Source organism: Daldinia childiae (genome assembly GCF_008694065.1).
Source record: "Daldinia childiae strain JS-1345 chromosome Unknown Scaffold5, whole genome shotgun sequence".
Classification (NCBI taxonomy): domain Eukaryota; kingdom Fungi; phylum Ascomycota; class Sordariomycetes; order Xylariales; family Hypoxylaceae; genus Daldinia; species Daldinia childiae.
Genome location: NW_022984646.1, coordinates 504487 through 519164, shown reverse-complemented (window position 1 = coordinate 519164; position 14678 = coordinate 504487). Strand labels below are relative to the sequence as shown.

The 14678-nt window shown below is 45.6% G+C and overlaps 4 protein-coding genes across 4 annotated transcripts; 1 reads left to right on the top strand and 3 right to left on the bottom strand.

The window, feature by feature from the left end:
• Positions 1-3817: 3817 nt before the first annotated feature.
• On the top strand, positions 3818-5853 carry GL218_05300 (Regulatory protein wetA; the record flags this gene model as incomplete). Its single annotated transcript, XM_033581951.1, has 2 exons — positions 3818-4784; positions 4919-5853. The coding sequence occupies 2 exons, from the start codon at positions 3818-3820 to the stop codon at positions 5851-5853; spliced, it is 1902 nt and encodes a 633-aa protein (XP_033434684.1).
• A 766-nt stretch (positions 5854-6619) lies between these two features.
• GL218_05299 (Endo-1,4-beta-xylanase A) lies at positions 6620-7462 on the bottom strand (the record flags this gene model as incomplete). Its single annotated transcript, XM_033581950.1, has 3 exons — positions 6620-6693; positions 6767-7107; positions 7185-7462. The coding sequence occupies 3 exons, from the start codon at positions 7460-7462 to the stop codon at positions 6620-6622; spliced, it is 693 nt and encodes a 230-aa protein (XP_033434802.1).
• Positions 7463-9559: 2097 nt separating this feature from the next.
• Positions 9560-11576, bottom strand: GL218_05298 (Vegetative incompatibility protein HET-E-1; the record flags this gene model as incomplete). The annotated part of the gene is made up of 2 exons (XM_033581949.1): positions 9560-11102; positions 11152-11576. The coding sequence occupies 2 exons, from the start codon at positions 11574-11576 to the stop codon at positions 9560-9562; spliced, it is 1968 nt and encodes a 655-aa protein (XP_033434801.1).
• Positions 11577-12156: 580 nt separating this feature from the next.
• GL218_05297 (uncharacterized protein) lies at positions 12157-14553 on the bottom strand (the record flags this gene model as incomplete). The annotated part of the gene is made up of 1 exon (XM_033581948.1): positions 12157-14553. One exon carries the CDS (start codon positions 14551-14553, stop codon positions 12157-12159), a length of 2397 nt encoding a protein of 798 aa, XP_033434794.1.
• Positions 14554-14678: the final 125 nt, after the last annotated feature.

Sequence of the window (14678 nt, the reverse complement as noted above, 5' to 3'; positions counted from 1 at the left end):
ATGTCGCCATGCTGGAGTACTCTTCATTCCCGGGTCACGCAATCGAAGGATCTCTGCGATACCGCGTGCGTGGACACTCCAGCCATTTTCTGCAGGACATACAAAGAGCTATAATCTTTGTCAGCAATGCTATGATCAAGAAGGAAGTATGGTACTAAGAGATATATTAGATAATATCTTGGCTCAAAGGCTACTCAAGTCTTGCTAGGGTACTTCAAGATATCCTCTGTACGTACTTCACATGTCGACAGTACCACTATAGCGGCCAATGTTTCTTCTCGAAACCTCCTTTCCGAGTCGGCTAAATCGGAGTAGAGATGCTGTAGGGCAGTGTTATAATGGTCAAGACATTGATATAATGAAGGACCTCCTGTACCAGTAACATGGAGCTGGGCGAGACAGAATGCGAAGAGGGCGGTATCGAGTGATTTGCTAGGCTCATTGAGATCTGTTACATGGTAGACCCATGAAAAGCTCCCCTCACTAGACACGGACTGTTTTGGGAGATACATAGCTTCCAGTAGCTCGACAGCGTACATCCGAAACTCCCGGCAATTGTGCGAAGACTCGGAGAACAGTTGGTGCAAGGTTGCTTCTGCTTTTGGATTAGGCGAAGCGCTTTTCGGCACCTCTTGCGCTCTGAGCCCCGACAATACCGACATCGCAGTAGTCGACGGACATGAAGGAGTCCGATTGACGAAGATCAGATCTCGACCATAACCAGTACATTGTCGTTTTGATTTGATGCATTTTAAACAAAAGGGTCGTGTCATATCACACTATCATGGCATGGCGTCAGCAAAGTCTACCAATATAAATGCTAGCGAGTTTAGCAGTTTAGCAGAATAGAGAATAGTTAGTATAGATTATAAGCTCATCCATCATCCCTGGAAATATCAAAGTAGGGATAAGGGATATCAAAAGTATCCGGATCGACACCCGTATTGATTGTTGATTACGTCATGTGCTATTAATCGCGTACCTTCAATCGCTTCAGTCTGCAGGTATTGCAAGCCTGCGACTTTCCTGCGACGCCAACCATGTGGAGTTTAATAATCTGAAATATAGTATAAGAGTATAAGAAGTAGTCAAGTATAGGCGCTCAGGAATCGCGTAATTGTTAATAAGAGGTGTCGTTTATTTTGACACTATTCCGAGTGGATGATGAGGTTGGTCTTCATGCGCAATAATGCAATGCGAGACCCCAACTTTGAAACTTAACTCCACATAACTTTGTTAACGTTACCGTAAGTTTAATGTTAAGGTTAAACCGGTAAGAGCCGAACTGCATGAGACGGGAACTAAATAAGGCTGAACCTTAATCCGTCCGGAAATGCTAGGATTAGGTAATAAATGCTAGTCTATCTATTTTTAATAATTCCTTTAAATGCATATATGATACAGATTTGTACCGCGTATTTGCACTAAATGATATTCCGTAGCGGTATTGTACCTCGGAGCAAGGAACCCACACTTCTAGGCCGGCTCGGCTCGGTGTACGGAAGTATACGGAAATGTAAATCATCCAAAGTAGTTTTTCGATGGTAGTGATGACCGCTATGCGAGAACCGATCTCCCTTGGTATCTTTAATAAAGAATCCCCATAATTGCGGTAGGTTCGGGGCGAGAGCCCTTAATGATATTTGAAAGCTATATTTTTCATCCCTTGAAATGATGTCACATCGGAACCCGCTCCGCTCGGATTACCTTAGTTTTTCTATCCCTAGTTATTTCAATCTTTATTATATCTTGAGATCATGGACTTTTTTGCCGGACTAGGGTTACTTACTACCTAAGTAATGGGGTCATCTTTTTCTAATCGCGCGAAGGCCCTGATCTCATCGAAAGAGGCCAATCAAGAGTAGAAATAAGATAAAACAAGTGGTAGTCAATCGCCAATTTTACTACGGAGGGCAGAGTTACGTGGTCTCTATTATGACTGCTTTGTTAGTAAGAAACAAACGAGGGACGGTAAAGATATGAACTTCTTTTGTATTGATAACATTATAGGGTATCGAGAGTCTTTATACAATTGCCAATATGTATCTGATCATCGACGGTTTTTGAAAAACTCATATAAGCCTCTCATGGCACACAACTTCCCAAGATAGTTTTATGCCCGTTGGTAAGATGAGAGCCTGCATGCTATTACATCAAGATAATAGCAGTGTCTTTGGCGATATTGTTGGTAATAATGATTGTATAGGAAGCATACACAGTACTACTAGCTAACACTAACAAGGCTAACCGTAGCGACATGAATGATGATAGAGATGGTGTGGTGCGGACGAAATGTTCGTGGCGTATTCTCATTGTAGATGTCCATGATTGCTGTACAAAGGGCTTTATGATAACATCTTTATACTTAGCAAGTATCATCATATCTAGCGTCGAAAACCTTGTCGATCCCTGCATTTTTTGCACGTGGTCAACGTGGAAGCGATGGTACTAGTAATATTTCTGATGGAGATAGTTATATGCTTCAGGGGGTTGTGGAAAAAAACGAAGCGTCCTTAACTAGCTAAAGTCTATACTAGTAACTATTGACTTAGTTATACTTGGTGTAATAAAATACCTTCAGATGAGACAAGATGAAATATTAGTCTGGGGGCCTATTGTCCAATTATCTTAACACATATCCAAATACACATATGCCATAGCGGATAATTCCGAGGTTGCTATAGGAATATTCCTTGATGCTATAGTTAATTTTAAGGTTGAGGTTGTTACGGCCGAAGACTATCCTTCATTACCTTAGGTACCTAGTCATCTTAGTTGGTGGTCTGTGCGAATACTGCATTGTTTTCGGAAATCCGCTTGTCCCTCGACTGTGTATCGGCTTTGTGTTAAAAGAATACCTTCTCATAGGGACTATGAATAGAAGATTTTGAAAAGAACACAAAGAATAAATGTTCCAACACTTTCCAAACGATGCATACCTAGGTAAATTGAAAACTAAAGTTAGACAACTTTCTGAATATTAATGAGTGCTAATGTGTAATATGCACTGGTAGTTGAGTTGGGGTTATTGTCGGCATCTTGAATGTCTAGGATTTGAGCCGCATTGCTCAAATTGCCCCTGATTAATCAATTACGCACATCTGTGGCGCTTCTTCAACGGTCGGGGAAGACCGACCCAGTGAAGAAGCGAGCCAAGAGAGAGGTTTTAGATGGTTGACGATGCCTTTTTTGGGTATGACCTACTCGTTCCTCCATAAGATGAACTTACATTCCAACGACTCTTTGTGTTAGCCCCACCCGCGGAACTATCTTTTTCGATGGACTTGAGCTTCATTATAACTATTCATCGGTCAACAACGGCCATGGTTACTTTCTTTGAGAGCTCTCTTTGTTATTTTACTCGCGCGATGGGACGTTATGGTGTGTATAGGAACCCCCTATGTGGGGGTGCTTCGTTGTCTATTGAAGGGATTGAGAGATGTGGACGATGCTGTTCATCTTTAAAGGACCCTCCCCCATGGAATGGGTTGCCTTAGGCCCCGATTTACTTGATGCTTCACACACATTCCTTCATACCATTTACCTATTTTCACTCGTTGTTTTTGATGCCGGAGATGATCACCTTTTAGCCTCAGCCTTAATCGTGGCTTACATTATTTGCATACCTGTCGTTGCTGTGCCAGACTTCTCATGTTTTGTTGACTTCCATATCTCAAGATACAAGGGCACTGGTTGTGCCATCAAACCTCTTTCTTGAGAAAGCTTTCCACGTTTTTTTCAAGCTCCAAGCAGCAACAGCTCTAATTTTCCGTGTGAATACTCAATTTTGGAGCTGCGCTCCCCGCCTTTCGACGTTATGGCCTTCACGGCAGTGCACTACCCGACAGACAAAGACCAAAACCAAGCATCTTACTGGCCTGAGAGTGAGGAGCTGGGGGTGGCAAGCGATAACAACTTCTTTGAACAGTTCCTTGCCTTTGATTCTTCAGAAACCTCGGCTCTTGGTGGTGGCAATGACTTACTCGCAAATCCGCCCAGTCCGTCTATCCTACTCGAGAATCTCGATGCTGACTTGTCCAATTCGTCGTCCACCGATCAGGACACGCAATCTGGACAGTCTCGAAGCGAAACATCTGGCTCATCCATTTCGCTAGACTTTTCCTCGATACCATCCTCTTCAGAACAAAGCAAGTCAGTACCATTAGAGCTCGCTGCCCCTCTCATATCAGATCCTATATTGTCCAACGGTTCGATTTCAGACTCCGAACTACTTCGCTTGGAGGGCATCTCTAGACTCTCCATAGAGTCACCTAAAGGAAATGCTACAGCACCTCAAGATTCACCTCTTGCAAACCAAGGTTCCCTAAGCCCACGTAAGCATAATCGTGTTTTGAGCTCGGTCTGCTCCGCATTACGCCGAGCGACGCATTGGTCGAAGCCACATAAGCATCAAGGACCCCCGATGGAAGTAAGCACGGCAATAATGGGAGATTCGTTGAAGACAGATGATAGTGCCTGTTACGATCTCCCAGTGGACTTTGATCTAAGCGGATTAGGTGATGTTAAACTAGAAGAAACGTCCATTTCGAATAATCTACCCTTATCACCGCCACTCACCGGTCGGATACCTACCGATCATAACTCGGACGATATAATGAATTTCGTAAGCGGTCATTTCGATGACCCGTTCTGCGATGATGTGCTAGCTCCGTCTACTAGTATCGACTCCGCAGGCAAAGGACACGACATTGACTTGAACACACCCATGGCAACCCCGGCGCTGGACGACGATATCTTCTATCAACAGACACTTGATCTAATAGGTTCAAACGAAACCTCGCTCCATCAGCAGAAATCACAGCCCAAACTGCGGAGTACAAGCTCGGCAGAGTGGCCGATGGAAGGCATTCTTAGTAATGATAGCCAAAACGGCATTTGGCCTACATCGTCTCTCCAGGCGCAGGGCCGTCGTACGTTTCCGATAATGGGGGCGGTATGTCAAGCCCGGGGTGGTGGGATACGCCACAACAAGCGAACGGTCACCGCCAGCACGGTGGTCGGAGCCATAGCCATAGCCACAGCAGCAGCTCAATGCATAACAACGTATCACTCAATCTCTCAATGCATAACCAGCAGGCAGAGCTTCCATACGAGTACAGCACTGGCGCAGACATATCGGGACTCATGATTCACATGCCGCAACCCCGGGCGCCACAAGCCGCAGTACTAAGTTCCAATATAAACGACTCACTCATAATGCCTTCACCATCATCTTCCTACTATCATCATCCTCACTCCGGTGGCCGTCGAAACTCGTCAAGCTCATCGCAATACCACCATGGGCACCACAGCGACCACCGCCGGCCGCGACCTCGCGCTCCCTCATCTGGCGCCCGTCATTACGGCAGTAGCAGCCACTACGGCGGCCCGATGACTTCGCCACGCAAAGTATCCTCATCAGCAGCATGTTATACACTGCGCGAAGAATCGATATCGCCGACGCCTCTCCCACGCCAACGGACCTCCTCCTCCTCTTCAAGTTCCTCTCTAGCCCTGCGCAAGCAGCGATCATGGAGCCGGCAACACCGCAAGGGCGGCGAGCCACGAACGCCTAGCAGCGGCCGCGTGCGGTCATCATCCTGCCGGTCGGCGGGTTACGACCATGGCGGCGGCGGCGGCGGCGGCGGAAGCTTATCCATTGAGTTTTGCAACTACACGCCGAGCGACAAGAAGGTGCTAATGAATGGTGTGGCGCCGAGCGGGTCGAGTAAGACCAAAGCGCGACGCGAGCGCGAGGCCCAAGAGAAAAATGAAAAGTACGTGGAGGCAATTCGTGCTGCGGGGGTCGATGTGGAAAAGTTGCGTCAGAACGGTTTCCTCTTCACCAAGTAGCCATTGAGCTGATTTATATCCGTGCTAGTTGGATGCCTGTCTAATAAGGAGTTTTGAGAGGAACATAATAAGGGAAGGTCGCCATGTAAACCCTGGCGGACTTGGTTGGCCAGGATTGTTTACTCTTTACTTAGCTGCTTTCTTGTGCTTGTATGTGGTCACACTGTGACTAGTCTGGAAGCAAGCGGATAGGTATGTGGAAAGGAGTTGGGCTCGGGCGGAAGACATGGTTGAATAGGTACTTACCTCCTATCTGTTGAAGTGTACTAATAGCGATGAAAACTCCGTCGCGTATGAGTGCTGCATATCGTCGCCCCCTCCCCCTATAGTGGAGACTACACCCATTATCCCCCACCTCCTATTTACCTAATGTATAGCGGCTATTTGGGCTGGGGGTATTTTGTCTTAAGGTATTGAGTTAAAAAAACGGGTTATTATTCGTAATTGATCATGTCTATTCGGTGTGAAAGCATGTAAGATAGAATATGGTATGATTAAAATGAGATTTCGGTGTTATGTATACAATGTACGAAGAATACACCATTGATAATCTGGTAATTGGGCTGTAAATTTGTTAGGGATTTCCAGTAGCCTTATGAAATAGGTACCGAATTACCGCTGTGATTATAATAGGATCACTCAATTATGGTAGGATTTAACATTGGTGATTCAAGTTCTTTTAAAGCTAATATACGAGCCTACCAGTAAAGCAGGACAGTGATTTCATGTAATCCGTAAGTTGGACAAGTGACCGAAATATCATCTCCTAACCCAGAGTAATAGAGGAAGTTCCGTTGCTTGTAGTAGACCCACTAGTGTATCCTTCTGTCGCGAGAATCACTATAAGATTGAAAGTGTTAGTACTAATACCGGCGAAGAGATGTGAATCTTATCAGAAGCAGGGTATTCTCACTGTAGTCATGACCTCCCAGCCTGAGGCCGAGTTTAGACCACGCATCAAAGTGCTTTCCGGTGCTAATGGTTCCACCGACTCTTTGCTCGGTACGGACAGACCAATACTGCTGAAAGGTTGTCGTTCCAATGATAGAAGGCTTGTTCACACGAGTACTAGTGAATACTTCGTACGTTCCCTCGTCGATGGTGAAGTTGCCCTTGGAAGTCCAGGGCTCATTAGGGAGAAGATCTCCATGGGCATCCATGATGTAATACTCGATTAGTGGGTTGCGGGTCCAACCGTATACGGCTAGGTAGCTCGGTCCCTTGGGCTCGTATGTGCCAGAGTATGTGACGGCTCTAGAGAGTTATGTTAATATAGGTACAATTACTACAACATATCTGTTCAAATATTTGACTATTAGTAAACTACTTACCTGTTGCCACCTGGGCTCCATCCCTTTCCACAGACGAAGCCGCTTGAGCCACCGCTGCTTTGCCAGGTTACGCTATACGCACTGCCGCCACCGTTGTTGCACCGAAATGTACCGCCACCCTCCGACCAGGAAGACCAGAAGTAACCACCTTGTCGGGTCTGGATGGCATTGCTGTTACTTCCATGGAAAAGGTCTCCAATTTGAGGGAGGAACCCCGAGGGCGCTGTGAGAGCCCCTGTGAATAGGGTGGCAGCCGTGAGAAGAAAGGAGGGCAACATGGTGATAAACTTAGTACAGTTGAGGATCTCGCCGTCTTCACTTTATGAGATGCTGACTTGCTCTTTATATACTTCTTATTACGGGAAGCTTTCACTACCTCTCTGCATCCATGTAGGGGATCATGTTTAGCCTGAAAACCTCGTGGGCTTCTGGGATTAGTCTCGGGTAAGATGCTCACTAAATTGGGTTTGCCGCACCTGATTACCAGGACCAATTGGGAATTTCCTCCCTAAGCTTGGTATAGGAAACCAAAACTTATTTCTTTATGGCCTACATGATTCTCCACAGTCAACTGCCAGATCTAGCCCCGGACAATCGGAATAGACCTGGGGTACAGGGTTCGAGACCAAGGAGGCAATACCGCTTTCTCCAGGTTAATCTCCACGGCTCCCCAATCAATCCGGGGCAAAGCGATTTGACTGGTTGGCAGATTAATATAGCCGGTGTGCTATGGTGTATGCTTAGATGTCACACAAGACTACATTAAGCGCCTCAAAACTATTTCTAAGAATATCAAAGTAAGAGGGCAGGAAGGTTGAAGACAATATAACATCCCAGTATAGACCAAAATACAGGTAATTATATTAAAATCACCACACCTAGGCCTCGTTGATCTTTATTATGGCTTTCTTTGTATTACTAAAGTACTGTAGTTAGTGAGCTTTGGGGGCTGCGATGTGAATGGTAGGCAATAAATTAGGTCATGGGATGATCATATTAAGATTGAATATTGCCTCCTTAGCTTACGGGGTAGATAGTCCGTCTCTTAAGGGAGGGGGGAATGGGGTTCGGCAACACAGTATCACGTATGGATGCCAGGCTATCTGCACGTCAGCTATTTCATGAAGGGCATCATGATGGACAGCGGATAAAATAAACCAGGCACTCATAATCGATGTATGAAGTAATTACTAGTAGAAGTTATGATCTAATGCAGGCATGCATTCCAGGAACCTGGTCTGTTTGGCCAAATATATAAATTTAGGGACTGGTAAGTATTCTCGTTATCGAAATAAAGCTGGTGCCCTTGAGATACTATATAATCCTTTAGATTATATGATGGGGTATCCATTGAGTGTACCTGCGCAAATATACTACATTATACATTAGATTAAGCTTTGTATCAATCGTGGGGTCTATAGGGGCTGATAAAACCATGCCTATGTGATATAAAGGACTACCGAGTTATGTACTAGAGACATGCTGCTTAACGTATTGTTATGCAAATGAGATTAATCCGAAGCCCTTCAATGAATAAGATGCTTCTTCATCCTGACTCTAATACACTTGCCATTATATTTGGAAACATTAATATACATTTTAAGCTGGTTATAGTATGTACGCACAGCTCGATATATTAAGGGTATGGGTGAGAGTAATATAGTGTCAACAAGGAAATGTATCTGGAGTATCTCGTTTATCGTCGTAACTTTAGTAATAGCCTTTTGAACCCCCTCGTCTTGGGCTCTTCCTGCAGCACGGTAACTGGCGTCATTTTAGGCTCCGATAATTCAGATGTCTGTTCTACCCGGACTCTCACTGGATTTATCGATTGTGACATCTTCAGTTGGTAGTTATACAGCTCTGCCTCTATTGCAGTAAACATGTGGAAAGTGTTGCTGTAGGGTTGTCTACCGGGAATAGTCGGACGCCGCCGTGATTGTAACTCATTAGGGACTCGACTAATTAAAAAGCCCGAAGCTTGTTCAATACACAGCGTCGGATCAAGTGACTTAAGTAAGGTATCCATTTTCTTCTCTTTGTCGCTAACATAGAGGCGTAACCCACAATGAACTGCAAGGTCAAGAAAGGAGCCAAAAGATGGAATATTATCAAAGCTATTTTGGCCATCAAAGAGTTTAGAAAGTGCTTGATTGAATGAATAAGTTGTCATGCCCCTCGCTCCCAAATAGCTGATAAGTGATTCGTTTATCCGGTCCAGCTGTTGTGTTTCCGATATACCAAGGGACACTTCTATTTCGCGAGCGTAAAAATAGAAGCCAGGTACCAGTTTCGTAAGTACGGCTTTAAATATACCCTTGGTAGTAGATGGATTAAGGATTCGAACTGTCTAGCATTGGTCTCAAAAAGTGTCGTTATGGGCTGAAACCTGCTCCGGCAGCCTCAACAAGATTTCCATGGATGCGCGGTTGGCTGATAAAGTCGATAACTGTACGATGCAGGAAGCTAGCGGTGAAGTTAAACATAATAGGATCCTTTGGTCGCTCGATTATTTGTATTAGATCCTTGCATTGCGCAATTAATTGTCTTTTCTTCGTCGTTATCACTTCGAGCTCTGTCTCATTCACTGCTGGCCATTCTAGAAGGAATGACTCCGGATCGAAAGGTAGTCCTTCTTCACGGTCAAGAAAATAGAAGGAAATGAGAGTCATAGGAGTCCGAGCATGGGCTAATACCAGAAATACCCGGGCCGTTCGGGTTTTGTAGAAGTCGTCAATGGAAGCCAGTATTCGGTCGAAAAAGTCTTCCAGCTGTTGAGGTAAGTCATCCAACCTGCGGTGCAAATCTTTCATACTGTCTGCATTGATCAGTCCTCTAATCATGGATTTGACGACTAGGTAGACCCATAGAAACACCCCCTGAGCTCTTTTAGTGATTTTATCTACAAGTCCCCGAGCGGCATCCTCATCCCGGATGCTCAGTTGCTTGAATCGAGAATGCGATCCTAGATGGTCGTGAACGTAAGTTTCGATATCAGGCATTGTTAGATTCTGTAGATATAATTTCCAGGGACTGCCTTCGAAAGCATCGATAAAGTCAAGCCAAGGACGGCTAGCAACGCACAGCTTGATATTCTGCACTTTACCAAGGGACTTGATTATTTCCAGCAGTGAATCGTGCTCCCCGCTATATTCATCCAGGCCGTCGATGAAGATGAACAGACAGTCTGGACTTATAACTGAGGGGAGCAAAATCAATGCATCAAGGAGCTCCTTAGCTGTCCACCTAAGCACTCTAGAGACTTCCCAATGACGTAGTGGTCTTCCATATTGTTCAGGAAATACCCGAGAGACTAGATTCGGACATTCGAGCAAGACCTGGAAAAGTAGTGTACGAAGCAGCCCTTCTTGTGACTGCTGCATCGGAGTGCCCGCGCCCCAGAAGAAATGGCACGCGACATAGAGTTTCCGGCTTCCAGCCCAGGTCCTGAGTCGAGCAGTTAGTCGGGGGTGTTCGCGGATGTATTTCATTAGTGTTGACTTTCCAGAGCCGGCATTTCCAGTTATCCAATATATGGGAGCGTCTTCCGCCGTAAGCCAAGATTTTAGATTCGCAACGTCGCCATCAAAGACCCATTTATAAGTGTTTTTGTGTGCATCTAGAATGGCGTTTCGCCGCTCTTCAATCTGACTAAACTCTAGACTGTTGATGATCCTCTGGGTTTTCTGGAAGTCTAGCATCTGGGGATACCAAGAGTTAAACCCTATTACAAGCTCTCCGAGCTGCTTCGAGGTACCCCTCCAGACTTTCTCGTCCCCTTCATCAAGAGACTCGGTAAATGTGAGACTGTCTATCTTCTCAGTGAGTTCTCCTAATTGGGCTTCAATGCGACTTTTATAAGCATGATTGCTATCAGTATACCCATTTAAATTCTGCCTTATTTGCTCTTGATGATCCCTATTCTGATAAGCCTTCTATTACCAAGTTTCAATAACGTCTAACTTACAGGAGTTTTAAGCTAATATGTAGTGTAATCTCGCTTCGGAAAGCTGCGAGTCGACTGCTTAACGAATCTAGTTCATCTTTCATTCTTAACTCCTTTAAGGTCGCAAATAGGCGCTCAGTGCGCCTCCGTTTAGCTCTTCGTGCTTTAATACTGTCGAACCTTCCCTGGATCTCATCTGCTATGCGTTTGCCATCCTCTGCTAGTGTCTTGAGTCTAGGGTCACTTCCAACAATATTTGAGTCCAATCGCTGTATCATCGGAACCGCGCCGACGAACTCCTGGATTATTTTTTCAAGGTCTGCATTCTCGGCCAGCAAACTTTGCTGCTTAGTTGAAAGATATACTGTTTTTTCAATGGTCTGTCCAGCAATAACAACGAACTGTGCAATATTAGCGGCCAGACCAAACGCAGCTAACGCCTCCATGTTAATATTGAGAAAATATTAATAATTATTTTATCTGTGAAGAGCTCTATCTGTAATGATGATAGTAAACGAACGTAAGGCTACGCGACGGTGAGATGTTGAAATAGGTACCCCGCTTATAATCACAGCTGTGCTATAGACTTGCTGTCATTCGTAGATTAAGACATAGCCACCACAATTATTTATTGCCTAACAGATACCTAATCCACATCCAATCCTAACTATAAATATATTTGGTGGCTGTCGCTAAGCCTCATACTGATCATGATCGAAAAGAAAAAGAATACGGCCTTATGACGTAGGTATTAAAACCTTTTACATATTACTAGGCAATTTACCTAAGGTCTGGCTTGTATACCTACATCTGTTTCCCTAGTCGCCTTAAGCGCTATTAGTATAATCGAATTAGGTACCCAGAAGCATTATGTTGTACAACCTTGAAAATAGTCTATGTGTACTTGTTCCTCTTATAAAGATGTTATATGACAATATAAGAACAAGTAGAAAACCGAAATATGGCGGTTATACATGTACACTCAACGAAATATCCCGTTCTCACTCCCTTAGGTACTCAACACCGTTAAACCAACCGAACACTTCTCCAATCCAGACCAGTCTCATCAAATAAATCAGGATAAGCAGCATCTAAATAAGGATGCTGTTCGAGTACAAGGGCGCCAACCCGGGTTGCCGTATTCTCATCCAACCATTCCACGACCAAGAGAAACCTCTCGTGTGTGAATCCGTTATTCCCCCAGAAATCTCCAATCAGGAGACACGTCCAGGTACCATCATCTAAGTGATCAAGAAACTCCCTCGGCGTGTTCGTAGGCTTTGCTATCCGATCGGGCACGCCGTGTCTATCGATGGTCCACAAGACCCAGTCATTCGGATCGGCGACAACTGTATCGTTTTCTAGCGAGTCTTCATTATCCTCATCGTCGTCTTCGTCATCGTTCTGGGTTTCATCATTACTACCATCATCGTTGCTATTGTTGCCGTCGCGGTGAGATTCACCCTCACTATCATTGCTATTATCATCTTCATCGTCGTCCTCGCTATCAGTGTCGCTTGCGTTTTCTTCGCTTCCTCTGTTAGAGAAAGCCAGCCGGCCGTCACCAGGCTCTCTGACATTAAACTGGAAAAGCGACGAAGGGACCACCCTAGCTTCGAAGCTGATTGAAAGGGGTGGCGCAATACCATAGTCTGCCGAACGGTGTTGCGCCAAGTACTCCGAAATGGGGCGAGGCTGGTCCGTTGAGTGCTGAATACGCACATTACGCCACTTAGGGAAACACTCCTCCCTGCTTTTAAGTATCCAAGCGCCCATCCATGCCACGGATCCCTCCCAGCCGGCCCAAGTCCAAGAGGGGAAATTTGGTCTTCGCCTGGGAGTACTATCTCCTCTATGATGCCAGCAGAAAGATATCAAGAAATACTTCTCGATGAGCTCGGTATCATCTGCTGATAGGACATATGGGAGACCGATGAGGTGAAGAGTAGCAGGTTCGAGTTTACTCAGCACCCGTGCGATTCCCGCGAAAGCATTCAGCGAATCTGAGTCGTGGCTTAGTGTCCGTGCTGTATACCGCTGAACCAAGTGACACCACTCTCTAATTCGAATTGCAACTAGGTAATCCCCATTGGACTTCTCAGTTCCCTCCTCACTGACGCTCGGGGGTATGTCCGGTCTGTCGGATATAGTATTCCCCAAAGATTTGAATAAGCGTTTGCGCGCCGATTTCATACTCGATAAGCTGATATTCTCTGGGTTTGGGATGAATTCGAGACCGCCTACCGATTCCATCCAAGTTGCGCAATGGCATTCAAAATATGCCTGATGCTCAGTAAACACAAGGCGTCGATTAGCTAGTAGCCCTTCTTGAAACGTCCATCCTCTTGTCCACCACCGAGAATGCTCCTGCACGTGCCAGCGGGGGTCGGGACTGGTAGTGAAGATCGTAGAGGACTCAAGTTGAACAATTTCTTGTTGTAGGCGAGGCGTAGATCCAACCCCCGGCAACCCGTAGCGTTCATCGGACCCAGCCGCGGTGATAATAACCAGTTCTGCACCACGGTAGATCGCATCCATCTGCGAAATGTGAAAAGCTTTTTCTTCCGCATTACTTTGGTTGATACAATAGCGGTCTACCCAAAGATATCGTAACCCGAGCTGTTTCACTACTGTAGCAGCGTCTTTAATGGAGTTAGGAACAGAAGAGGGGAGCCATGAGGACGAAGACTCGTGACTAGCTTCTAAAGGCACCTCGGTTCTCTCTTCCTGTCTCCAGAGGTAGCTCAGGGCTACCCATCGCATGCCCGGCTCCGCCTTCACGATTGTCCAAGCCTCACAATCAATCAATTCCATTCCCGGCACAATCTCCACCGTACTACAACATTGCTGCGCATGATATTTCTTACAAAATTCCAACCAGAGACGGGCACGTTGATAATCAAATTGTCGGGGAATTATTTGGGGCCTAAAGAGACCCGGCTTAGTAGGTTCCGCAAAGCAGAATACATATCCTGCGTCACCCCGGCCACACTCCCTAGAATGATCCCCGAAACTAGCAAAGAAGCCAGCAGGAAGGGTAATGAGGATATGACAATCTTGATCGGGTCCTGGTTTTCTAAATCCCCAGGGCACATTTCTCGAGGAAGCGAACGCGTATAACTCAAACTTGTCGATAGTATCCTGTCCGGCCTGCATATCAGGATCCGACCACTGGCCATGATACCAGCATATCGTGGAACGCAAAATGCGGCAAAGCCTACAGTCGGTGTTTAGCGAGCGCGCATACCGCGAAGCGTCCGTATCAAGCAGAACACCGCATTTCCGGCCTATGGCCTCGCGGAGGTTGGCCGGCGGTACTGCCAAGGCTTTACGGAAATCTATGGCCTTGCACTTATCGCAGATAATCCCTCCCTCAGCGTTCGGCGGTGCTAGAGCGATTGAAGCTTGATAACTCTCGGCCATGACCCAAGTTTCTCGACAATAACGATATGAATTTCAAAAGTAAGATTTCATAATAGCTAGCTTACTCTTATTATCGGCGAATGTTGTTGTTATTTATTAAGCGAACCTGTTGGATTGTCAGCTTC